This window comes from Bison bison, unplaced genomic scaffold (genome assembly GCF_000754665.1).
Source record: "Bison bison bison isolate TAMUID 2011002044 unplaced genomic scaffold, Bison_UMD1.0 scf7180017864469, whole genome shotgun sequence".
Lineage (NCBI taxonomy): Eukaryota > Metazoa > Chordata > Mammalia > Artiodactyla > Bovidae > Bison > Bison bison.
This window is the reverse complement of record NW_011495030.1, coordinates 3,475,464-3,502,971: the sequence shown is the minus strand read 5'-3', so window position 1 is coordinate 3,502,971 and position 27,508 is coordinate 3,475,464. Positions and strand designations below refer to the sequence as shown.

At 42.4% G+C, this 27,508-nt stretch overlaps 1 protein-coding gene across 1 annotated transcript in view; it reads left to right on the top strand.

Moving 5' to 3' along the window:
• PGM5 (phosphoglucomutase 5) overlaps positions 1 to 27,508 on the top strand; it is a 210,992-nt gene that overhangs the window by 143,662 nt on the left and 39,822 nt on the right. The window contains exons 8-10 of the mRNA XM_010860669.1: positions 2,072 to 2,207; positions 5,695 to 5,878; positions 21,609 to 21,743. Of these exons, the coding sequence (XP_010858971.1) occupies positions 2,072 to 2,207; positions 5,695 to 5,878; positions 21,609 to 21,743 (455 nt within the window). The remainder of the gene's footprint in view (positions 1 to 2,071; positions 2,208 to 5,694; positions 5,879 to 21,608; positions 21,744 to 27,508) is intronic.

Genomic DNA, 27,508 nt, shown 5'->3' with positions numbered 1-27,508 from the left:
AAGCTTCCCAGTTCCTTCCTGCCTCAGGACTTTGTACTGCTGTCCCTCAGCATGGAAGACTTTGTCCCGAGATCTCTGCAGGGCTGACTCTTCTCAGGTATCAGATCAGATGTCGTCACCCCTGTGGGGCTAACCCTGACTCCCTGTATTTGTTTCCTAAGGCTGCCACAAAAATTTACCCAAAACGGGGTGGCTTAGAACAACAGGAATTTATTTTCTTATCATTCTGGAGGCCAAGAGTCTCAAATCAAGGTTTTGGTAGAGCCATGCTTCCTCTGAAGGCTGGAGGGGAAAATCTTTTCTTGCCTCTTTCAGTTTCTAGTGGCTCCATCCATTCCTTGGTTTATAGCAGCATAACTCCACTCTCAATGAAAAAGGTGGTAAGACTTAAAATTAATAAAACTAAGATCATGGCATCTGGTCCCATCACTTTATGGCAAATAGATGGAGAAGCAGTGGAAACAGTGAGAGACTTTATTTTGGGGGGCTCCAAAATCACTGCAGATGGTGACTGCAGCCATGAAATTAAAAGACGCTTGCTCCTTAGAAGAAAAGCTATGACCAACATAGATAGCATATTAAAAAGCAGAGACATTACTTTGCCAACAAAGGTCCGTCTAGTCAAAGCTATGGTTTTTCCAGTAGTCCTGTATGGATGTGAGAGTTGGACTATAAAGAAAGCTGAGCGCCGAAGAATTGATGCTTTTGAACTGTGGTGCTGGAGAAGACTCTTGAGAGTCCCTTGGACTTCAAGGAGATCCAATCAGTCCATCCTGAAGGAAATTAGTCCTGAATATTTATTGGAAGGACTGATGCTGAAGCTGAAACTCCAGTACTTTAGCCACTTGATGCGAAGAACTGATTCCTTGGAAAACACCCTGATGCTGGGAAAGATTGAAGGCAGGAGGAGAAGGGGACAACAGAGAATGAGATGGTTGGATGGCATCACCGAATCAATGGACATGAGTTTGAGTAAACTCTGGGAGTTGATGATGGACAGGGAGGCCTGGTGGGCTACAGTCCATGGGGTCGCAAAGAGTTAGACATGATTGAGTGACTGAACTGAACTGAACTCCACTCCACTCTCTGCCTCAGTCTTCACATAAACTACTATTTTGTATTTCTCCCCAGTCTTTTTTTTCTAAGAACACTTGTCATTGCATTTAGGGCCTACCTGGATAATCCAGGCTGATCTCATCTAAGCATCTAATTATATGGGCAGGACTGTTTTCCCAAACAAGCTTACCTTCACAGGTTCATGGTGGGCCACGGGGAGCAGTGGCATATCTTTGGCAGGGGGAACATAGGGTGCCATTCAACCTGCTCTAGGAAAGCCGTGCTGCTCTAATAAAGCAGCCTTTGCTGATGTCATGCTCTGTGGCAGCATCACCCAGTTTAATTTTTTTCACTGTCCTTGTGCTTGTTTGATTCATCTTGTTCTTTTGTCTACTTTTCTGTTGCTTGTCCCTGCCTACTTGAACTCCAGCTTTATGAATAAAGACCTGTCTTATTCACTGCTGGATCCCTATCACCTCACTCAATGCTTGGTGTAGTCTAAGGATCACCAAATATTTGCTGAATGAACAATACCATTAGTCAAATGTGACATCAGCTTGGCTCTCTGATCCTTTCAACAATTTCCAGGGTTTTCTTTTTTGATATTATTTATGTTATTTGATGCTGGGAGGGATTGGAGGCAGGAGGAGAAGGGGACGACAGAGGATGAGATGGCTGGATGGCATCACTGACTTGATGGACGTGAGTCTGAGTGAACTCCAGGAGTTGGTGATGGACAGGGAGGCCTGGCATGCTGGGTTATTCATGCGGTCGCAAAGAGTTGGACACGACTGAGCGACTGAACTGAACTGAACTGATGTTATTTGAATTTCACTTGCATATTTTTGGAAACACAAGTATATTATGGGATATATATTTAACACAATAGATAAATATCAATATATATGCTATCATTTCAATATAACACTCAAGTTCTAACTGTCTTAATAGTTCATTTAGCTTTAACTTTTCCCCCATGAGAAAATCTTCAGAATAATGTTTCTTTCTCCCATAGGCTCTGATCACCTCCGGGAGAAAGATGGCCTCTGGGCTGTCTTGGTCTGGCTCTCCATTATTGCTGCCCGGAAGCAGAGTGTGGAGGAAATTGTCCGAGATCACTGGGCCAAATTTGGCCGCCACTACTATTGCAGGTGAGAAGGCTAAGGGTCTCCATATGGACCTTAGGAAATTCCTTTTAGAAAAGTTAAAAAAAAAAAAAGGCGGGGGCTAGAATCTTATGAAGGTAGCATCTGTCAGGGAGATTTGAGGAATGCAGAGGCTAGAGCCACATAACCCCTGAGAGGTGGTTGGGGGTGGTATCAAGGTAGTACCAAATTAGAGGATACAACTTTCCCTACCTCTGGTGACACCTGTCTGTAATCTTTTCATCAGTGCCTATACAGTGGGCAGCTGTCCTGAGATGAAATTTGAACTGTAGAACCTTGAAAGGTCCTCTGGCAGCCATTAAAAGTTGCACAGTCAGACCAGGGGTTTTTCTTGTTGGTTTTCCACCCATACTTATCAAGGAAATGGGGGAAGAGACAGAAGCTGCCACAGGTCAGGGTGTTTGTTGTAATCCTCTCCCTACCATCCTTTGTCTTACCTCCCCACTAATGGGCCACATAGTGACTATTCGTGGGTTGGGAGTCTCAACTACCTTCCTGTTGTTGAAGTAAGCAAGGGGGGCAGTCTTTGGCTTGTGGCTGCCAGCTAGATATGTGTACCTAGAGATGCTATTCATGTATAAATAGTACCAAACCATGGTTTAGGAGGAGCAGTGATCTTAAAAGATGTTAACTGTAAGGCTGTGGAATTAGGGCAGATAATCTTTGGGTAGTCTCAGCAGCTCTCAGTGTATTAAAAACAGACACTGTACCTCATTTGCTTTGCTTATGAATAGTTAACTACTTGGAGGTTTGGTTGCATTTCAAGAGCTTAAGGGACAGAAAGAAAGCTTTAGACTTCCCTTATAAGGTGATTGTTTCTTCTCTTAAGAGGTCATTTACTTAGATAAACATCAGAGAATAAGAAGGCTTGCGATATTACTCATTAAAATCAAAGAGGCTGTAGTACTCTGGGAAATGGAGACAGCCTCACATTCTTGGTTCCTATCTAGTTAAGAAGGCTAAGGATGTGACAGCCTGCAAATCATCTCGAATTATTCATTGTATTATAAAATAAAAACTGTAAAGGCAGGTAGGAACTTGTTTTATTCACTAGTATTTCTAACAGCTGCCCCAGATCCTGATTCTTATGGGCTTTTTTGGCATACCAGAGGGGCCAGTTGGCACAGAAAATCCTTTTATTGTCTGAAGCTGTGCCATAAAATCCAACCTGATCAAATAAATTTTGATTGCCAACCTCTGGCTTAGTGAAAGCACTTTGAGTCAGGGATGTGTTCCTCATAATTTGTGGAATGATTATCTAGCTTTCTGCCAGCATTTTGAAGACATGGTGTTATGATAAGTGTATTTATGATACAGTTCATTTTTTTGTGGCCAAGAGCTTACATGATAATTACTTTTTTCATAACAAATACCATATTAGAGAATATAATGCAGTGGAGATATAAATTCTTGTAGGGCGTTCAATTATGATTCAGGTTTCTGTCCAAAGAGATCACAGAGATAAAGAAAAAGGGAGGAGGGAGTAGGTAAAATGAAAGCAAACACTTCCTCCAGCCTCCGGGAAAGGTAGGTCGCAATGCTTGTGAAGGAGAACTATTTATAGCCTGTTTTCTTAGTGGGCAGAAGACAATCAAATTTGGTTTAACTGGTACTGAGCCTGAAGAACCTAGATGATTTTCCCTGTATGAGTGGGCCCCAGAAAGAATTCTCGATTGTAAAATTTCTTTCCTTGAACATGCGTTGGTAGTGGTGATGGTCAGAAGGGCTTGTTTGGGGGAGTGAGGGGAAGTTGTGGCAGAACTTGCTCGTGTATGAAGATGAGTGTTGGGGCAGCTGGTCTGATGATCTCAGCCATGGCTGAGCGTGACCTGTCACATTTGTGTGTTTTTTCAACTTCTCAGACTCTTTCAGAGCCTCTCTGTCTCCTCCTAGAGCCTCTTATCCCATCCTCGTGCCCTTTTCTGCTTGGCTGGGTCTTTACCTTCCCAAACAAACTACTGATAAAGAGAATCTAGGCTTAGAGCACAAGCTGAGAAAGAATGCTCTGAGAGCATTCCCTGTTGTTTTGTTCTCAGGCTGGGAGGACACACCTTCTGTAGGAGGGAGAGAATAGAAGAAGGAGGGGATGTAGGTGCAGGGGACCCATTGTTAGACATGGTTATCAGTCCATGTTGGTCAATAACCTGATGTTTACTGAAGTCTCGAAAGATCTTGGGTGGAGAAAAACTGTCAACTATTCAGATCTTCCTTCTTTACTTCACTCTGAGAACTCACCTTTCCTGTGTTAAAGAGGCCCCAGATTTGAGATCCCACCACTTGAGCACAGCTGCCCCTCCTAGGGTTTCCTTCTTAAACAGACCTCCCTTAGTATGCCATTAGGACTTGGTCAAACCCATCTGACACTGGGAAAGACCCTATAGTTTCTTCATGATAGTGACTAAGAATAAAAGTAAGAGCTTTAAGCACCAGTGTCTGGCATTGTGCCAACTACTTGGTATGTATTATCCTATTTAAACCCAGCAACAACAAATGAGATAGGTGTTATTTTTAGTCTTTTTTCCCCCTCTAATCACCTCCAGCCCCATTGTTCTATGTGATGTTCTTGGCTAGAAGGACCTTTTTTTTTTTTAATGGAACAATTGTAATATATCTTCCAAGTTTCCAAGAGAATTTTATGGTACATTGAGTTCCCTTCCCCATCTCTCTTCCCTGCCTTGATTCCTCTCTCTCCTCCCTTTCTGCCTTCACCTCCTCCCATATTCATTCCAGTGCTTACAAAACCCACTACTTATCAGAAGCAACAGAGAGAACAAAACAGAGTAGATCTCTGCCCTCCTGGAGCTTACAGTTCTCATGAGCAAAGACAAGAAATAAGTAAATTAATATATAAACAAAGCAAATACAGATTGGGGTAACTACCAAAAGAAGATGTAAAGGATGATGAGCGATGGGGAGAGAGAGAGGGGAGGTGCCTTAGATGTCTTGTCAGAGAAAGTGTTTCTAGGGGTAACAGTAAATTTGAAAACTGAAGGAAGGAAATGCATCAGCTATTGGAATAGCCTGGAGAAGACTGTACCAGGGAGAGGAAGCAGCAAGAGCAAAGGCCCAGAGGGTGGAGCATCTTTGAGGACTGGAGAGGAGGCCTGTATGGCTGGAGCATAGTGAACAAGGGCCAGAGGGAGACATAGCCAAGTCAAGGGGGTGGGCATGTCGTATCCCACAGGACTTTATAGTCTGTGGTTAGTGTTTTAAATCTTAATCTCAAGATGATGGGCACTTTTGGAGGGATTCAAAGGAAAGAATGGCCATGATTTAATGTTTACAGGATGCTGCTGTTGCTGTGTGGGGAATGAGTGAGGGACCGGGGGAAGAGGTTGACCAGCTGTGGGTGCTTTTCTGTGCTGTTCTTCCACAGAAACAAAACCAGTGATTAGACAACTTGAGAGGCCCTCCTGGCTGCTGTTTCTCTGATTAGATTTGTCTTTAGCCTGTGTCCTGTCCCCCTCACCAGGTTTGACTATGAGGGATTAGAGCCCAAGACGACCTATTACATCATGAGGGACCTGGAAGCCTTGCTCACAGATAAGTCCTTCATCGGCCAGCAGTTTGCTGTGGGGAGCCATGTGTACAGTGTGGCGAAGACAGACAGCTTTGAATACGTGGACCCTGTGGATGGCACCGTGACCAAGAAACAGGTACTTGCTAGGACATTGCCAGAACAGGTTATCAAATGATGAGAGACCGGGGGAAATGCAAAATGTCCTATAACCGGAGAGGTCTTCAGGGACAGTCTACTGTGATCCCTTCATTTTATAAATGAGAGCCCTGTAGCCAGCGGAGAGGAAAGCCCTTGGTGAAGATTACCTACCTACTTAACGGCAGTGGGTGGATTAGAACACAGGGCCCTGGCTCTCTGTCCAGTCTTCTTTCCACCTGGTAACTGATAGGCCTCAACACCATGAATAGATGTAGACTCAACATTTCTTCCTGAAATACTTGCAGCCTGAGTCTCTCTATGTAGCGGCCATGATGGGTGACAGATTCAGAAAAGTTTCCAAGAACAACAGAAGGCTTTTCCTTGGGACCCGCAGGTGCAGGGATGGTTTACCTTTTATTACCTTACGTCTTTGAGGAATGAAGGGAGCTTAGCCAGATGGGTTTGTTGCTCCTGATAGGGGAAGAAAAAATTAGAAATTTTGCCCCACAAACCCAAAAAGAAGATCTATGGTTGAGAAGTATCATGAAAGATAAGTGGCAAAATCAACCACAATTTCTTCTGTGATCTCATCTCTGTGAATTGTGTAAGAGACATGGAAAGCAATTACAATTATTTTTCTTCTCGATTTTGGCAATGTTGGTCACTCTGGGAACATATTTTATCATTTATAGTCTGAATAAGACATTCTGGGTAATGTTAAGAAAAGTTCCATTATAAAATTCCCCAGTTCTTACCTTCTTATACATGCTTCATCAACTACAGACAACAAAATAAATCAGATGCTGTAGTTTGAGGGGACTAGATATAATGGTAGATATTGCTGTTTTTACTTTGACTGGTGTTTTATACCTAGTCCTTGTCCTAGGGTCCTCTGACTTGCTGATGTTCCAAAGCCTAGTGCCCTCCTGTTACTCTGTATTCTGAGAATACTCTGTTGTATTCTCAGTCTAGTCTGCTTTAGTTTTACAGTGATCTTTCATCTCTGTCAAAATGTCAGTCTTTCATTCTAGAAGGCCTTCCATAGCTGGACAAATTCATCACAGTCTTACTTTAGAAAGGTGTAGGATAGTGGAAAAACTAGTCATGAAGAAGTTTGAAGACCCAGAATTGAATCCTGCTCCCGCCACTTACTAGTTGGAAGAGTTGTTAGATTTCTTTGGTCTCTGGTTTCTTTCTCATCTGTAAAACATCTGTGTCACAGAGCTGTTTTAGAAATAGAATGAAATAACATATACAAAAACTCCTAGCCTTTACACAAGGAGTGCACCATGCATCTTTCGTGGCTATGATTTGTTTTGCACAAGAATGCTTTCTTGTAGACGGGATGAATTCTCTCTAAAATAATACCAGTGAGTCCTGGAGATGTGAAGCCAGGAGCTCAGCACATCCTTGAACCTCCATGGCTCAGATAAAATTCTGTTCCAGTTTTGTACCATATTCTCACTTCTATTTCATACAGAGTCCTCAGAACAAACTTCCCTAATCTAAGACTCATTTTGTTGTTGTTGCATAGAACTCAAGAGTCGTAAAATACATGCTTTCTAAAGTATCCCTGAGAGGTTTTTTCTTCCCCGATGAGGCAGTCTTGAAAACCGTTCCTTGAAGGGGTTGTCTAGTCATTGGTAGGTTCTGAACTTGATCTCCTTATGCAAAGCTTGAGCTCATTTGTTTTGTTGTTAAATCTACTAACACTCTGTTTTGTTTCTTCCTCAGTGGCCTCAGCATTTGGGTGCTTTTTTTCTTGACTCCTCTTTAATCTTTCATATCAGGCTAATTCTTCAACTGGATCTCAAATGTGGCCTTTGATTTATTCCATGTCCCTCCCCTTCAACCCTGAATATTGGTTTCCATTTTTACTCTAGAATTTATTGATTTTTTTTCCATATTCTTTCATCTGGGGTTCCCTAGTGGCTCAGACGGTAAAGCGTCTGCCTGCAATGCAGGAGACTTGGGTTCAATCCCTGGGTCAGGAAGATCCCCTGGAGAAGGAAATGGCAACCCACTCCAGTACTCGTGCCTGGAAAATTCCACTGATGGAGGAGCCTGGTGGGCTACAGTCCATGGGATTGCAAAGAGTTGGACATGACTCAGTGACTTCACTTTCACTTTCATATGAGCTCAAAGGTGACCATAAATACTATCAGAACCTGCTCTTGGGAGTTTCTCTAGTAATGAAGGAAGGATGGTTGTTCATCTTCCCAGATTCTAGGACCCAAGTGATGCCTTCATCAGCTGGTGTCCCAGACTCACACTGGAGCTTTCTGCAGGTCTGGGTTGGACTCATTGGGGATTTGGGGAGATCAGTTTACACACAGGTTCATACCTGTTGTCAGCAAATCATAGATGGTTCTTTCACCACAGATGATCCTGTTGGCACACAGGGGAAATTCCTCCACAGGTGGGGCCATTGCTAAGCTTTCACTCCCAAGGCCTATGTCTGAGAATTCCTGGGATATCAGGATTATCAGCATTCACTTCTGGGGACAATTGAGGCTGGGGAAATTGAGGCATGGTTGCAAAATACACTGCTGCTGCTGCTGCTGCTAAATCACTTCAGTCGTGTCTGACTCTGTGCAACCCCATAGACGGCAGCCCACCAGGCTCCCCCATCCCTGGGACTCTACAGGCAAGAACACTGGAGTGGGTTGCCATTTCCTTCTCCAGTGCATGAAAGTGAAAAGTGAAAGCAAAGTTGCTCAGTCGTGTCTGACTCTTTGCGACCCCATGGACTGCAGCCTACCAGGCTCCTCCATCCATAGGATTTTCCAGGCAAGAGTACTGGAGTTGGGTGCCATCGCCTTCTCCACTATCCATTCCTAAAAGACATATTTGAATTTAAGTAAACTGGTATTATTTTAAAATATCTATAAAATAAAATGCTTTGGTGCATTTATTCAGTAGATACTTTTTGTCAGTTCAGTCACTCAGTCATGTCCGACTCTTTGTGACCCCATGGACTGGAGCATTCCAGGTCTCCCTGTCCATCACCAACTCCCAGAGTTTACTCAAACTCATGTTCATTGAGTCAGTGATGCCATCCAACCATCTCATCCTCTGTCATCCCCTTCTCCTCCCGTCTTCAATCTTTCCCAGCATCGGGGTCTTTTCACATGAGTCAGTTCTTTGCATCAGGTAGCCAAAGTATTGGAGTTTCAGCTTCAGCATCAATCCTTCCAATGAATATTCAGGACTGATTTCTTTTAGGATGGACTGGTTGGATCTCTTTGCAGTCCAAGGAACTCTCAAGAGTCTTCTCCAACACCACAGTTCAAAAGCGTCAATTCTTCGGTGCTCAGCTCTCTTTATAGTCCAACTCTCACATCCATACATGACTACTGGAAAAACCATATTTCTTGAGAGCCTACCAAATGTATATAATTGGTTTTTCTCATGGTGCAGTTTTTTTACTGAAGTATAGTTGATTTGCAATGTTGTATTAATTTCCGCTATACAGCAAATTGATTCATTTATACACACATGTACATTCTTTTTTAAAATATTCTTTTCCATGATGATTTATCATAGGATACTGAATATAGTTCTTTGTGCTATACAGTAGGATCTTGTTATTATCCATTCTGTATATAATAGCTTACATCTCCTAAACTAGTGGTGCAGTTTTTAAATATAATTTTATCACAGCTTCACTGAGATAAATAATTCACATAACGTGCAATTCACCCATTTAAAGTGTACAATTCAGTGGTTTGTAGTAAATAGACTTGTGCAGTTGATGCCATGTGCTGGCTGGGTGATCTCAGTCAAGTTACTCAACTTCCCTGTGCCTTTCTGTCTTGTCTGTGGAAATAGGAATAGTAATTGTGGCTGCCTCATACAGCCATTGGGAGAATTCAATCAGATAATACATATAAAGTCCTAGTATATAATACACATTAATAAATGATTAACTTAAATAAGTTATATTAAAAGAACATCCTTGGGAAAGCGAGATTTTGGCATTTAATGAACTATGCATGCGTGCTAAGTTGCTTCAGTAGTGTCCGACTCTTTGTGACCCTATGTAGCTTGCCAGGCTTCTCTGTCTGTGATAAGAAAAGCAGGGGAAAGAATTCAACAACATACAGCTTTGCAGGGTGTCACGTGAAGACATGGGAAAGCCCCTCAGTTTCTGTGTTATCTGTGAATTGATTCAAACTCACATTTCTCTGCTTCCCCCAATATCCTCTGTCCTCTGTCACACACACTTCGCTTCAAAAAGAAAAAGGATTTTTAAGGCAGCTCTGTTTCCTTTTTGTCCTTCATTTGAGGTCAGAGTCAGGGAACAGACCGTGGGAAAATAAAGTTGTTTCACATGTATCTCTAGAGATAAAGAAGAAATGTTTCTCCATTGAAAATGAAATTAAAATCCTGTTCTGGCGATAAGCCACTCCCCCATCCCCCACCCCCGTCCACTCCACTGCTATGAAAAAGTTCAGCAAAGTCTGTCCTGCCTGTGAGATTCTGCGGAGCCTCAGGGAGCAAGAAGGAGGGACTTCCCTGGTGATCCAGTGGCTAAGACTCTGCATTCCCAGTGCAGGGGGCCTGAGTTCAATTCCCAGTCAGGGAACTAAACCCCACGTGCTACAACTAAAAGATCCTGGCACAAGCAAATTGGAAAAAAAAAAAAAAAAGGAGCAAGAAGGAAACCCCTCACATGAATTCCCAGGGACTTCACTGGCCTTACTTGGCCTGTCAGATCTCATGGGATTTATCATGGCTGCCTCCGAGTGTCTGATATTTTTGTGACTGTGGGCACCAAGAGAAAAGTTGATGTGTGCTTTCCACTAACAGGACCCAAGAGAGATTCTGATTTAGAAATAGCAATTGAATGAGGTGTGGTTCAACAATAGAAGCTCATCCTTTGTGGTTCCAAGAGGATATGTCACTGGTTATTTTCTGGTTGGTAAAATCTAGTAACATGAATGAAAGATGTTGGTTTCTTCAAATGCAAGTGGAAAAAGTAGCCAATAGCTAGCTACTCTAAGAATAAGGGTATGCTGCTGCTGCTAAGTCGCTTCAGTTGTGTCCGACTCTGTGCAGCCCCATAGACAGCAGCCCACTAGGCTTCCCTGTCCCTGGGATTCTCCAGGCAAGAACACTGGAGTGGGTTGCCATTTCCTTCTCCAATGCATGAAAGTGAAAAGTGAAAGTGAAGTCGCTTAGTCGTGTCCGACTCTAGCAACGCCGTGGACTGCAGCCCACCAGGCTCCTCCGTCCATAGGATTTTCCAAGCAAGAGTACTGGAGTGGGGTGCCATTGCCTTCTCCGAGAATAGGGGTATAGTTGTTGATTAATAGTTGCATAAAGGGTGGCCTAATCTTTTCTCAAGGATGGATTCATTGTGCAAATATCAAGATTTTCCCTGGTGTTTGGCACATTCTCTCTTCCCTCAACAGTCACTATCCGGGGGGGCATTATGGATACCCAGATTTTCTCTTACCATTGTCCTTCCTCATCCCCTCCTTATACCCCCAACTATGAGACTCTCCTGGTTCTGGGAGAAGGGGTGCTCCAATTCCAGTTCTGGGAAAGAAAGACAACTTGACAAATGGTACCAGCACCGAGTGAAGGCATATTGCCACCAGAATGGGCATCAATCCAGAACTATGACCTGTAATTTGAAAATTAGCTTTGAAATGAGAAACCTTGCTACTTTAGGAGCAAAATTTAACCAACTGAGTCTCTCTTTATGACTCATCCAGCTCCCATATTTCTGTTTACCAAGATCAAAATCATTACATTCTATGAGTGCTGAAGTAATTTGCAAGTAGAAGTTCAGCTGATATTAAAAAAAAAAAAAAAAAAACTGATGTAAATAAATGCATACCAGTTAGCTGATGTGGAAAACCAAATCCAATTTGATTATGTCAGACTAACTCTGAACTTATTAATACCTCTTCAAGTTATGCAAGCTGTGTGGAAACATTTTGATGTCGTCCTCAACCTGGAAAAAAGAGCCATTTGAAATTAGTTCAGAGAAAAAGTACACTTTGAAGACTGATTCTGAAGTTAATTTGCTTTTAATGTTGTTATTTTAATATGCAGGGAGGTGTCTGTACTTTTTAATTTCAGTATTTAGAAATAATAAAGATAGCAAATCGACAATCTTGAAATCACATTTTAGTCTGACATGTGGTGCTTTAATATATACCATGGTATTGCCGACTCCTGGTCAACAGATACAGAGGTTTACTGAGGCCTCGTTTCTGGCAGTCTCACATGAAGGCAACTGAACAGTGTCAGCTGAAAAATCTAGGGCTCTGGAGGGGCTCTCTATTCAGAGTTAACTGGTCAGCCTTTAACTTCAAGCTTAAACTTTTATTATGTTCCAATCAATGAACCAACTAAGAGACTGTCATATTAACAGCCCTTGTCCTATAACATGGCATTTTCTGGAGTGTGGTTTGCACACCTAGAAGCAGAATTGAACATATCACTTCAGTCAGACTTATTATCCCACCTATAGATTTAGTTAAATCTGAATGTTCCTCCTGTGTCAAGTGACACACATGTTTAGGGAGTAAAGTGTTATCATTACATATATACTGTGATCAAATCTGGGTTAACAAACCCTTTTTCTGGGCTTCTCTGGTGGTCCAGTGGTTAAAACTCTGCATTTCTAATGCAGGGGTTACAGGTTTGATCCCTCGTCATGGAACTAAGATCCCACATGCTACATGGCACAGCCAAAAATTAAATTAAATTAAAAAAAAAAAAGGAAATCCTTATGCTGTTACAAGTTGTGGTTGATTAAAAAATTCCTCTTAATAAATATATGTTTCTTTTCTACCTTAATACAGCATGGTGAAGGTAGTAGAAGTTTGCGTGGTTTGTGTCCGACTCCATTGAATGACTAGTTTTCAGATACCTACTGCGTGTCAATCAGCTTGCTGGGCATTAAGGATATAGCAGCGCATAGGACTTGCTAGCAGGAAAGACAGACTGCCATTAAACTTGCAATGACTACAAGGTTTATTGAAGAGCATTACAGAGAAATTACTTATTTGGAAGTGCATAGCAGAAGGAGGGCTTCCTTGGTGGCTCAGACAGGAAAGAATCCGCCTGAAGTGTGGGAGACCTGGGTTCAATCCCAGGGTTGGGAAGATCTCTTGGAGGAGGGCACTCAAGTATTCTTTCTTGGAGAATCCCCATGAACAGAGGAGCCTGGCAGGCTAGTCATGGAGTCACAAAGAGTCAGACACGACTGAGCAATTAAGCACCGCACAGCAGAAGGAACGAACCTAGACTGGGGCTCTGGAAAGCTCTGCATGGGAAGGTGATATTTAAGCTGTGCCCTGAAGAGTGGGTGGGGGCTGGCTCAGGTGAAACTGTCTTATCAGACTACTGTGCATGTTTTTCTCCCATCAACTGTACTTACACTGTTGTTTAGCTTTCCAGAGAAAGAGCTGAGTTTCCTATGTGCTGTCACATTCCCAGTGGGATGTTACAATGGCTGCGATTATGATTCCAACTGCAGTGCTCATTCTACAGCACTGTAGTTGTCGGAAATAAAGATAATTGGGCCTCTTGGTAGATACTTTGAAGGTTATGTATTAAAAATTGTTTTTCCTGATGGGTACTTTTCCTTGATTTTGCCTGTTTGCCTTCCAATCACTGAACATGTATTCAGTGCTTTGTAATGACCTGTTGGCTGATTCGGAAAGAGAGAGAGAGAGACTATTTTTGGTTAGTTGGCAAGTTCTGACTCCCCTCCTTCTGATTCATTTGGGTTTTGTTGTAATGAATTACCTTTTCCTGACATAATTGATTGCTTTAGTATTATCTTCTAAAATGTTGGTAGTATTGATAGAAACCTGCTAAGATATGTGATAAGAATCTAAGCATTCTGGAATAGCATCCCAGTAAATTTCTACTGAAGTACTAATGTGTGTGTATAGTCAGGAGGGCAGCCGTCCCCAGGAAAATTAACTATTAAAGGAAAAAGCTGCAACCTATCACAGGAAGTGAGGGAGGACAGTACCCCTGTTGTCTGGGTAGAGTATGTCTGAATCCAAAATATCCCAGAACCAGGCCTGGTGTTGAGTGAACAGATATCAGCAGCCATCTTGGCTAAAGACACAGGGAGATGGAATGTGTATGACCTAGGTCCATTGTTACAAACTTGAGAGTTGAAATCTGGATGAGGACTAGCTTGTCAGTCTTCAGTTTCCAAGTAGGCTTCTCATCACTAATGTGATTTTTGCTGGGTAGGTGTTTTAAAAGTGTACTTAAGAAGCCATTTGACCTTGACTTTTTTCTAGATAAGCATTTGCAATTGTTGGTTTCCAAGAGTGCTGGTTGTTTATTTAAAAGTCTAGATGAGATTTGCTCCCAAGGTTAGGGCAGCTGGGTACAGCTATGTAGTCAGTGCACTGCACAAAGGCAGGGGCCTAACTGGGGAGGAGAAGCTAAAGTCCAGACCAGCCAAGAGGAAGGATGCTTCTGTGTAATTTGTCCACCCAGAAGGGGCACTGCCTGTAATTTATATAAGGGCATAGATTGGACTAGCAGCTCCCCAGCTCAGCCACTATTGAACTCATGCTCGCAGCTAACTCTATGACTTATACAAAGAAAAATGGGGTAATTCCAGGTAATTTTTTTCATGGCAAGAAATGTCTATCCAATCCAAATCTTCTGCTTTCTAGGCTGCATGCTTTCTTCTACAAAATATGGTTCAGATGTTACAAAGTGATATTTTCACCTTGAAACTTTCCAGATAAATCACTGGGATTTCCTGTGGGAAGTAACATGTGAGTCAGTCTCGCAGAGTCTTTCTCTTCCAAGCCTGCCCTGTCTTCAGGTTCACATGCCTGGGGTGGCCAACGGGCGGGATAGGTGACACTGTACGGATTTCAGGGCCATACGCTGTGTTCCCTTGGAATTCATCCTGAGTCAGTATTTGACTAGGGCAGACGCTGCCAAAGAACTGTTGGTAATGTACAGTTCCTCCTTCCCCGCCTGGCTGCAACATGTCACAGAGTCTCCAAACCCACATCTGGCTGCTCTGCTTGTACTTAGCATCTTGCAGATTTCCCTGCATTGATTTACACAAGGGCTTAAAAAAAAAAAAAAATTCATGTATCAAACATTTATCAGATACCTACTCTATGTAAAGCTCTGTGCCAGTTTTGGGGAACCATACAAAGTCACAGGAGGTACTGTTCAAATATTTCACATGAAAGCAATGAATGGCTATCAGTGGTTTCATATGGTTCAACTAAGACTACAAGCCTGGAGCCAGAAGAAAAGGGTAGGCTGAAGCCCTGGCTCCTCCATTTACTGGTTGTGTGACCCTGAGCAAGTTTTCTAACCTCCCTTTTTTTAGTAAAAGGAGAAAGTGGCCTGGATTACCCTAAGGTCTTCCTTTCAGGACCTTAAAATTCTAAAATTGGCCAACCAGGAAAGAGTTTTGTTGTTGTTTTTTCTTTTTTGGCCAAAAAGCCATTCAGTGGGAAGCATGACGAAGATAAATGGTAACATATCTGTGTGTTTAGTAGTGATTTCAGAGGACATGGCAAAGTTTTAAAAATAAAATTAATTTTAACTGCCCAATTTAAAAATACATATGTAGCATTGCTAGGAGACTCAGGTTTGATCCCTGGGTTGGGAAGATCCCCTGGAGAAGGGAATAGAAACCCACTCCAGTATTCTTGTCTGGAGAATCCCATGGACAGAGGATCCTGGAGGGTTGCAGTCCATGGGGTCACGAAAGAGTCAGACATGACTGAGTGACTAACACACATATACACACATTTAGCATTACACCACAAACCATTGCCATTTAGGCATTATACAGCAGTCTTTTGCAAAATCTGTAAAGTTGGACAAATTAGAGCACAGCACCATTTTCACTAAGAGTTTTAACCTAAGAAAAAGAATTCTCTTTACATTCTCTTTACAGCAGCAGTGATTTGTAATTTTTAAAGCACTTCTCACATACATTTTCTGATCTGATACAACAGCCCAGTAAGCCAGGCTGTATTATTTTCATCCACTTTTTAGGAAACTAAAGGTTGGAGAGCTTAAGTGACTTACTCAAGACCACCGGCTGATAAAGCTAGCCAGAATTCTAGTCCCGTTCTCTCTCTATCGTTGTTATTCCTGTATCACTTCCACACTGACTCTCCACCAAGAGCAAACCAAAAAGGGGCAGATATGGGGAGGAAAAGAAAGACTATAGAGGTAACTGGAAGCAGATTGAAGGATTTCTGGGTGGAGCGGCTCTTTAACAATTCTTTTTCATTGGGACAAAGATAAGGTGGGAAAACCTACCCTGGTCACTGAAGCATACAGCTATGGTCACTCCAAGGGGGAAAAAACCCTAGGCTGGAAGTGCAATGCCCCATCCCATTAATTAACATTATCTTCTAATGGAGGAGGGCATCTTTCTCCCTTCTTTGAGTGTGGCTGTTGTGTCATCATGGAAATTTCAGCTGCTATAGCTGCTGCAGTAACAGTGGTATCATGGATCCCTTCAGTACTTCAGGAATTCCTTAGGCAATCGTGCTAAAAAGTTAGTGTCAGATGCTCAAGAGGAGATGCTTCTGGTGCTTCTGCTGCTGACAAGGCACTAGGAAGAGGCTTTCAGGACTCAGCAGCAACGTGATGTTTCATTAGGTCCCTGTGTTATGGCCTCCTAAGACCCCAGTTGGCTGGTAGTGTATGCCAGAAACCTCAGTTCATAAAGGCATCTTCCTTAAGACTGACATGTAGGATAGTCAGTCGCTTGATACATGAAGTAGGTGACCCAGAGAAAAAAAGACTACTAGTCTGGTGTCCACATATGGCTACACATTAGAATCGCCTGGAGGGCTTTTACAGCACCGATGCCCAAGTCACACCCCGTACAAACTCAATCACCATGTCTGTGTGAAAGCCAGGTACCACTGTTTTTAAAGACCTCTGGCTGATTTCAGTATGTATTAAGTTTTGCAGTTAATGGGCTAGCTAACAATTTTTACAAGATCACACAGCTGCGGAAAAGAACTTACCATGGTTCAACTCCATTGTTTTTAACTGAAACTGATCTTTGCCCTAAAAATGAAGAATGAGTAGACACAGTGTCCTTCACAATTAACCTTCAGAGCGAATACGTTAGCCCCAGTTCACCAGTGGAGAATATGAGTGTGTTTCCACTTGGCCTTGTAAAATGTGGAAGGAGGCCTTCTGGCAGCATTCATACCAGTTGTGGGACATGTAATGACAATCACTCAACAAGTATCAGTGGAGGGCCTACTGCGTACTGGGCTTGTCCTAGGCTGTATCAATAAATGGTGAGCAAGGAACATACGGGTTTGCCCTCCCAGAGCTTATCAGCTAAAAAAGGACCCAGATAAAATTCAGTGATTCCAACACTTTAGGGTTAAGACTTTAAAGGGAACTTATTTTATTCATTTGCCCTAGGCCTTGTTTCTTCAAGAGGATTTGTGGCAGCAAACACACACATAATGAAATTGTTAGAATGTAAATAAGAAACAGAAATCAAAACTAGGGAAAATATAAATAAGAGTAGAGAGTCAAGAACAGAGGAAGAAAAACTCATAATTATGCAAATCATAAGGATCCACTTGGGCTTAACCTCAAATTTGGCATAAAGTATCCTGGCAGCCATATTGAAAAGGGAACCATGGTTAGTTATAAAGTTCTTGTTGTCAGAAAGACAAAAAAAAAAAAAACAAAAAAACCCTAGTTCCTCAGGGGAGGAAAGGCTTTCCTAACACTTGGCTCTTGAGGAGATGTCTCATGTGGAGCTTCATACAGTCTCCTATAATGACTGCAAAAAGTAGATTTTATAACTGCCGTGCAGACCCTGCAATAAAAGTGAGGACTTAAAACTAAAATGTAATTTAATAAATCCGTTTCTGTCACGAGTAGGTGATCAGAAGTAAGTTGATTGAGGCCAAATATATGTCCAGATGAACAGTGACTAGAAGTTGGGGTACCTGGAGGACACCCTTATAACAGTCCTCATAAGTCCTTTCTACTGGGATTTCCATAGACTTATGGTTATATTTTCAATTTTCTAGGGTAGAGTTGAAAGGGTAGAGTTATTCCATGTTGTGGATAATGGAATGGTTATATGAGGGGTCAGCAAATCTTTTCTGTAGACAGCCAGATGGTAAATATTTTAGCTCTCACGAGCCGGACAGTCTGTCTTAACAGTTCAGCTCTGCAGTTGTAACACAAATCAGTCATAGACAACACAGAGATGAACAGGCATGGCTGTGTTTCAGTACAACTTGATTTATAAGAACAAGTGGCAGGTCAAATTTGGCTGACAGACTATATCACTAAGCCTGAGTTTAACCTAAAAAAAATAAATAAATAAAAAGCAAAGTATATTACTGGTATTTTTTTGTTGGAATTATGGAACATTTTGAAACTTGGTAAGTCTTGGTCAGTGCTGATTTTGGCCTCATTATTTAGTTGATAGCAGGTGATGATACATGCTGGAGAGAACATGGCTCATGCTGAGGCTGCAAATTCATAAAGTTCACCTGAGCAACGTGCAGACCCCCAAACAATCCAGTACAACTATTCGTACATCCAAGTGATGCTCAACAGTATGGAACTATCAGGTTGTTGCAGCACAGAGCTGGACTCGTTCTACGTATGTTTTTGGTTCCATGTGGAGAAAGAGAATTCTTATGTTCCTCACTGGGAGGTCTAACAAAGCAACGTGGATTCTCTATTAAGATCTCCTTAGGAAAGAGAGATGACATTGACATTGAGTTATTTCCAGCAACTTGATGTGTGCTATTCACTCCTTTAACATCTTTTCAAGTGCAAAATCTATTTCAAACTACCCAATGTAGATTCTAACCGAACTTCCATGAGTATAGCCAAATATATGGCTACACGCAGGGGTAAAAAACAAACAGCAACAGAAAAAACATCATTTCACTGTAAAAAGGACTTAGCTATGAGCAGATAATAAACCATGTTGATGGTTTATCATGGCCTGAATTCTTAAATACCCTCTGATGTTGGGAAAGACGGAAGACAAAAGGAGAAGGGGGAAGCAGAGTATGAGATGATTTGAATGCATTGCCAACTCAGTGGACATGAATTTGAGCAAACTCCAGAAGAGAGTGGAGGACAGGGAAGCCTGGCATGCTGTAGTCCAGAGGGTCACAAAGAGTTGGACAAGACAGCACCCGAACAACAACCACAGTGGCCATAAACTTACTTGGGAGGTTAATTGTGTAATGGAGCTACCTTAAAGGGTTAAGTCCAAGAGGTCATCAGAAGAGCTGGCTTCAACTGATTTAGCATCTACAACAAGAGGTGCTTTAGGGCTTCAACCTTGAGGTTTTTAAAAACATGGCTATGAATACAGTGGTGGAACCAACCCTTGAGGTTTCATTTATCAGTCTGTACAGAATTTGGTATATCATACTTTCTGGGTAGCAGAGAAATTGGTTTGTTTGCTCCATTCAGAATTTCCTAACTATTCACTTATCCAGCAACACTAGATGGTTAAGAAAATAGTTTTGCTCATTGTAATAGAATATTTTAGGCTCATAGAGAGCACATACTGTCTTTATCTTCATATACCCAAGGCTTAGCCCTGTACCAGATCTACGAGGGTCACTGTAAAATACATGCCCATGAATGACTCTTGGGCAAAACTATCCTGTTTGCAAAACTTGTGCCACAGAGCAATGGAAAGCACATTCCAGGAAGGGACACGGCTCCTTGTTATTACACAAATTGTGGCAGACATTGAACCACTCAAAAAGAGATTAAACTTTTAACTTTGCAATTGGAACAAAATGTACTTACAAAACTTAAAAAGCAGAAAACTGCTCAGATGGAATCACAGTGTTTCCCAGCAATATCACCAGATGAGGGTAGGGGTAAGAGATTAGCAATCAGGTTCATGTGGCATGTATGAATATTTTTATTAATGGCTTATTCTTGACAAGCACCCAGAGAAGTTTCCAAGTAAATTTCTTAGGGAAAATGTCTCCTATCAATTTGCCTGAGACTTCTACTTTTTCAGAATCAACAAGCAACCAGACATATTATTTTGTTCCTGCCTCTCTTTCCTCTGGCCCCTGTCAATATGCTTATTTATAACAATAACTTTATCAGTTGTCTCAAGAAAACAAATTTCCTTTAACGGAAGTCACAATGTGATCTCACAGTCATATTTTTTAAAATGTCGCTGCCATTAATAAGAGATGCATAGAGAATGGATGCTGTTCTGAGCCAAAGTCAAATACTGGGCAGTGTGTGAGATGCTGCTGCAGCTCTGCCCCCACCACATGCTGGTGGCCAGGTCTTACGAGCAAGAAGGAAAAAGAGAACCAAGAGGATGAGGTTGCACAGAGCAACCCTCAAAACCCAGCCAAAGCTCCAGCCCTGAGCATTTTACTGTAGGACTCCATGGATCCCAGAGGAGTGTGGGAATGTGGGCAGAAACAGAGAGGAGGTGAAGTTAAAGCCAAGTCTAACATCATATGGGGGAGCTTTGATGTGGATAATTTGTCTCGCTGTAACAGATAAATTGCCTACCTGATTGCATCCAGCAGGTTCCAAAGAGAAAAACTTTGGCTCCAGTGACACTCATTAAATATCACCCCATCCTTGTTACCTCCACCTCTTTCTGATTTCCACATTGCCAGACCAAGGGAGCTTGAGCATCTGTTCATAGTGTTGCTCCTAATCCCACCCTCCCCAACATTCACCAGAAAGCAACAGAAACAGAATAGAGATGAATAGATAACCTCAGGGAGCATCTGGATTTACCTCATTGTCCCACTGGAGTGAGTATAGAGAGCCAGTTGTAAGTTGTCATGATGCTGAGCATCTTTGGAGTTGAGTCACTCAGTTGTGTCCGACTCTTTGCAACCCCGTGAATCGCAGCATGCCAGGCCTCCCTGTCCATTACCAACTCCTGGAGTTACCCAAACTCATGTCCGTCGAATCAGTGATGCCATCCAGCCATCTCATCCTCTGTCAGCCTCTTCTCCTCCTGCCCACAATCCCTCCAAGCATCAGGGTCTTTTCCAATGAGTCAATGCTTTGACTGAGGTGGCCAAAGTATTGGAGTTTCAGCTTCAGCATCAGTTCTTCCAATGAACACCCAGGACTGATCTCCTTTAGGATGGACTGGTTGGATCTCCTTGCAGTCCAAGGGACTCTCAAGAGTCTTCTCCAACACCACAGTTCAAGAGCATCAATTCTTCAGTGCTCAGCTTTCTTCACAGTCCAACTCTCACATCCATACATGACCATTGGAAAAACCATAGCCTGACTAGATGGACCTTTGTTGGCAAAGTAATGTCTCTGTTTTTGAATATGCTATCTAGGTTAGTCATAACTTTCCTTCCAAGGAGTAAGTGTCTTTTAATTTCATTAAAATTAATGATTTTAAATTAATGATTAATATTAGTGATTTTTGAGCCCCAAAAAATAAAGTCTGACACTGTTTGCACTGTTTCCCCATCTGTTTCCCATGAAGTGATGGGACCAGATGCCATGATCTTCGTTTTCTGAATGTTGAGCTTTAAGCCAACTTTTTCACTCTCCTCTTTCACTTTCATCAAGAGACTTTTTAGTTCCTCTTCACTTTCTGCCATAAGGTGGTGTCATCTGCATATCTGAGCATAGAAATATGCTAATCTCCGAAGTCAGTATTCATCATTTTTACATGTATAATTATTTGTTCACTGATCCATCCTCGATGTTCTTGCTCTTAGGGCCTGAGGATCATTTTCTCTGATGCATCTCGGCTCATCTTCCGGCTCAGTTCCTCCAGTGGTGTGCGGGCCACCATCAGACTATATGCAGAAAGCTACGAGAGGGATCCCAGCGGTCATGACCAGGAGCCCCAGGTAACAAAACAGAGCTGTACTCTCAGCATAGTGTATCTTACGCTCATGGCAAATTTCAGTAGCTCCAGTGGGCCTTTAGTGAGGGTGATTTTGCTTTCTAGAAAGGCATATGGATAGCTCCAGCCAAAGGCACATTTAGAATGACTCGAAGCAAATTTAACTCTTTCATTGCAGTGTTTGAAACAGAAAAATTGCTCTCGAGCATCTATGAGTTTAGACCAGCGTTTCCCAAACTACTTGCTTCCCGACTGTCCTGTAGTTTTTGGATTGTAGTGACCTCAAGAGAGGCACCTTGTATAGATAAGTTGAGAAAATTTTGAGTTAGAGTCAAGCTGGTCAAACTCCTCAGAGCCTTGACTGTACTCATTTAAATGATCAATTCCCAAGTGTTTGGAAAGCTCCAAGTTGGATGATGACCTTGAGGTGCCAGTACAGGTGCTAGCCTGGACTTCCTCCCTGAGGTTGCTGCCTGGCCCAGCACGAGAAGAGGGGCCAGGGCTGCTCTGAATTTAAAGTTCAGGGAGGACACTGACAAAGCTGGGCTGGCCTGAGTTTAGCAGAGCCCTCTCAAGTTGTCAAAAAAGGGCTAATTAAAAACTCACTTAGAAGAGCAACAGCACAACCATATCCCCACTCCCAAATTTGTTAAAGCTCCAGGCAACATTAAGTAATACCAGAAACCCCCCACTCTAATGTTGGGTACTTCCAGCCACTCTGCAGGCTGCCTCTCCCTGCCTTGATCTCTAGTTTAACCTGGGTTTTGAAGCAGAATCCTTGATGAGATGGTTCCTTGCGATTAAATCACTGGTTCCCTCTGCAACGCTTCTTTTGTGGAGAAGGAGAGGAACAAAAAAAAAAACTCATTGCTTCTCAGTTTAGTGATGCCCAGAATTTTTGGTTATAATTTGCCAAATTTGTGCCCTGGAAGGAATAAAATACCAGGAAGGGTTATCTTTCTTTGTCAGTAATTTAGTGGTTTTTAATTAAAAAAAAAAAATGCCTCTTTCTTTGGAGAATCTCAAAGAATTTTATAAAAATGATACCATAGATTCTTACACCTGACCCTGTAACCAGTAGATATGTTTGGAGTAAAATTATCTAAAACAGGAGACCGAGAGCTATTGTTGGGATCACTGAGAGTGTGAAGGGCAGAGCGCAGGGCCAGCATTGAGACTCTGGCCTTTCCTTCTCAGGATCCCAGACTTTTCATTCAGGGATGTGCCACTGTCTGCCAACATAATTTGTTAGTGAGTACTTTTCATGCAAGATAGTACCTAATCGTGCAAGAATTGGAGGCCATATAAAAATTCCATATAAAACTCTTCTACATTTCATGTTGGGAAGTGAGATTAAAGTGAGGGCCTGAAAGTCCAGAGCTACGTACAGGGTGAGGAATGATATTCCTGGCGTCACCAACTCTGACTCACTCTGACTCAAGGCCTCTGACTCACTCTGACTCGAGGCTATTTTTTCTCAACATTCTTTTCCCTATTTGCTTGGAGTAAGTGGTTATGATGTTTGCTTATTTTTATTTACCTCTGCACCAAGTGCAGAAGTATGATGTCTAGGCCATTAGACGTGTGTAAAAAAAATCCTATGCACATATGAGTGTCTCTCTGAGGTAGTCCCACAAAGCCAAGTGGTGCTAGTCTTTCTAAGGCTTCCTTTGAAACTGAAAGCCATCACAGGCCTGCTGCGAGAGGATTGTGGTAAGTATCTACATCAGTCTGTGGGTAAAAAAAAATAAAAACATAAGTAATGCTGGTTATAGTCGCCATGGCTATGTTATTATCCATTCCATTGGTTTAAAAAGTTTGCCATTTTGAATGACTTAGAAATCCTTTCACTGATACGGGTTTTCGTCTCATGACTGCTGTTCCCTTTCTAATCCTAAGTGAGGGTTTTCTCAGTCTTTGCTAGATGGGCCTCAGAATGTTAAACTTACGATCTAGCTAAACATTTTAGCTTAAAAATAGATTTTCTGATTCAAACAATAGACTTCATTGACTCATCAACTTCAGCCATATTGCATGATACAGTTCAGTCAAGATAAAATGTAGAGTAGATTTTAAAAGACATCTAATCCCCTAAGGAAAAGGAAACAGCATTTCTCTGCAGGCCCACCTGGCTCAATTACTGCTAACTGTACCTCGGCATCTAATTTTAACCACCCGGGGCCCCCTTCCAGCATTGCTTTCCAGGACCACTTGCCTCTGCCTTCCAAGAGCTCTGGAAGGAAAAGCCTGTGGTTAACTGTTAACAGAGATCAAAGATAAGACCTTCTGCTCCAGCTGCTAAGATTATTACTGGTCCAGGTTGGCCAGGCAACACCAGCTTGTGATGCTTTCTCAGTCACAGAGACCTCTTCCATCCTTCTAGCTTGTTCTGACTTACAGCCTGGAAAGCAGAGAACAGATGCCCCCACCCACCCTCTCCTTGCACTCAGAAGCCTACAAAAGTACCTCTCTAATCTATAGAGGTTCTATTGATACTCTTATTTTAATTCAACAGGTATTTATTTTGATGTTTTACCCACCCTAATTTAATACTATCTCCATTTAAGTTATTTAGTAAGAAGATTCCCTTATTGTTGTTATTCAACAAGAGTTCTTCCCAGGTGGCATGGTGGTGAAAAAAAAAAATCCACCTGCCAATGCAGGAGATGCAAAAGACCAGGTTGGATCCCTGGGTCAGGAAGATCCCCTGGAGTAAGAAATGGCAACCTACTCCAGTATTCTTGCTTGGAAAATTCCATGGACAGAGGAGCCTGGCAGGCTACAGTCCATGGGCTGCGAAGAGTTGGACACGACTAAGTGCACATGCAACGAGTTCGCTTTAACTAACTTATTGGCATCTGGCTCTTTTACTTTGCATGTGGATAGTTTCTTTTCCAGACATTTTAAACACATGTGAACAGAACATGTTTTAAACATTTATGCTGTGGTTGCCTTGTGGAAGTATTCATAACTATGCTGGTGATGCAACTAGGAAAACTTGTGATACAATCTATATGCACACAAGTCTCTCCTCCTGTGAGTAGATTTTCCATTTGGGTCCTTTTGTCTAACAGTAATTATACCATTTGTCTTAAGTTGTATAAAATAACTTTTATCTGCATCAGATTAAAAAATTCTGTGTATATACACCTGTGGGTTGATAGTGAGGGGAGAAGAAGGTGGGGAGGGCTCTGAGGAGATGAGGAGGCGCTTGCCTTGCCCTCACCCTGTGCCCTTGGTAAATGAGGAGAGAAAGCTTCCAAGCCCTATTTCTGGAAGATTACATAGTTTTAAAAATACAAGATTACTTTAATTTTACTGGCAATCAGTAGGGCTTCAGTGAACCCTCACACCAGCTGGGAATAATTTGGAAAAAGGGATGAGCCAAACTAATTTAAATTCACAGGTAACCAGAAACAGTCCAGTTGTTTCCATTTTCTTTCCCATCAAGTTTATTATCTCTGCCACTAGATTAACCTTTTTTTAACTTCTTTCCTTGTCCCTTTGAGCCTGAGGGTGGAGTAGCTAATGAACAATTAAAGATCCAAAAGGAAAAGGAAGGAGAAGTTTTGCTAAGGCCTGGGGTAATCACAGGCTGATAATCAGCTCCCTACTAATCAGCAGCTGGCTTTGGTACTTCAATTGCAGAATATAACCATGCCCCACCCCACCCAGTCTCTTGAAGGAGACATATTTTCTCTAACCCTCCTTACAAATTGAGGAAATGTATGTATGTATTTCTGATAAGCTGTACATAGAATATTTTAAAAGCTAATATCTAAGTACCAGAAGTCTCTACACTGAATTTATCTGATATTTTCTTCTACCTGTTCTTATTATGACTTTATAATCTAGAAATATAAAGCCCAGAGCCCTTTTGTATTATGTTGGAAGAACATATAATTTATCATCTAAACTACAGTACTTCTGAGAGTGAAATGGGGGCACTGATAATCACTATGTTGAGACTATCCCCAACACACCAAAACAGATGGTTCCTCTAGCTACACACCTCCATGCCACCTTAGATCTGCAGGCCTCTTTGCAGACAGGTTCTTAAAAGCATCAGCAATATAAGCCCAGTAGTACAAAGAGAGCAGGCCAGAAGAGTTAGATCAGTGGTTCTAACCCAGACTGCACATCAGAACCACTTGGGGGCCTTGGTGAGCATACCATGACTGGGACTACTCCCAGAGACTGACCTTAATTATTTCTATGTAGGCCTCTAGTTTTAAAAAGCTTCCTATTGTCACGCGAGTGTATGTTCCTCGGTTCTTTGTCTCGTCACAACAAAGATTTGGAGCAACGGACATTAAAGCCCTCGGCGCGTCACAGCTCTCAGGTCTTGGACAAACGGTGCTACAGCTCTTAGGCAAATCAATGTTACAGCTCTATTTTATTTAGAAGATAGCAGGAGAGTGAGAGAGAGAGAGAGAGAAAGAGAGAGAGAGAAAAGAGCGCACGCACGCGGGAGAGAGAGTCCATCAGAAAGCGCTTTGGCTCCTCCTTTTATATGTTTTTTCCTCCACCTGGGCCTGCCCTATGCAAATTGGGCTTAGCCAGGAGTGCTGTTTGTTCTGCCTGAAGTCTTCACTCTGGTCCTCGGACCTTCCTTGTCTTTTAGCCACCGCCATTTTGGACTCCTTTTCCCTATTCTACCTACCTAACATTCCCCCCTCAAGAGATGGGAGGCCCAATTCTTTGGGATTAGGGGCATCGAGGTCTTTCTGGCTACTTCCTGCTGAACTGGGGCGGCGAGGGGTATTGGGCCTCTCCCTCTTGTTAGTCTCAAGCCTCAGAGTCCTTATAGCGGTGTCCAAGGGTGTGTGATATTTTCCATGGTCAGCTGTAGTTTTATATCTTTGTTGAACTGGCACTGCATGTTGTAGCTGGTTGACCTGGGCAGAGACAAAACAGGTTAGACAATTGACAGTACATGGAATAATCATAAGCATCATCAATATAGCATAACAAGGACTAGTAGGGACATTAGTCAATTTTAAATGCACATCGCCAGGATAGCTCAAGTCCCTCCTTGTTCAGGGATCAGAAGATCTATCTCCTGTCTGTTTTGGAGTACAGTCTCTGTCAAGCTGTGTTGGCTTCTTAGAGTTATCCTGAGAAATCTTATCCCCAGAAACCAGATTTGGGGGGTGTTCATTAGAATAACACTCATTGGTAGTTCTGAATAGGTATCTGAGATCTCCCAGGGGCTCACAGGTGTACTGAGTGTCCTCTTCTGTTTTCTTCCATGGCTTGACTCGTGAGTAGTGAATCCAGGAGTCATGTCCTGGTACCTTGACTGCTGTGGAGGTAGAAAGTATTACAGGGTAGGGGCCCTTCCATTTGGGCTGGAGTTGAGCCTTTGGGGACCCATCTTTCCAGACTTTAATTAGGACTTGAGTTCCTGGAGCATATAGTGGTGACTCTTTAGAATCTTTTGGGTCCTGGTTCATACCCCACAAGCATATATCCTGTTGGAATTGCCCAATGGCCATGGTATAAGACTGGAGGGTCTGAACCTCTGGATCTAGGAAGAGGTCATTGACATAAGCAAAAGGTCTCCCATATAGCATCTCATAAGGACTAAGACCAACCTGTTCCTTAGGGGCAATGCGGGTGCGGAGGAGAGCTATTGGTAAAGCCTCCTTCCATCCCAGGGAGGTCTCCTGGGTTATCTTTTTTATCGCTGATTTTAAGAATTGATTGGCTCTTTCTACTTTTCTTGAAGACTGAGGCCTCCAGGCACAATGGAGATAATAAGTAATG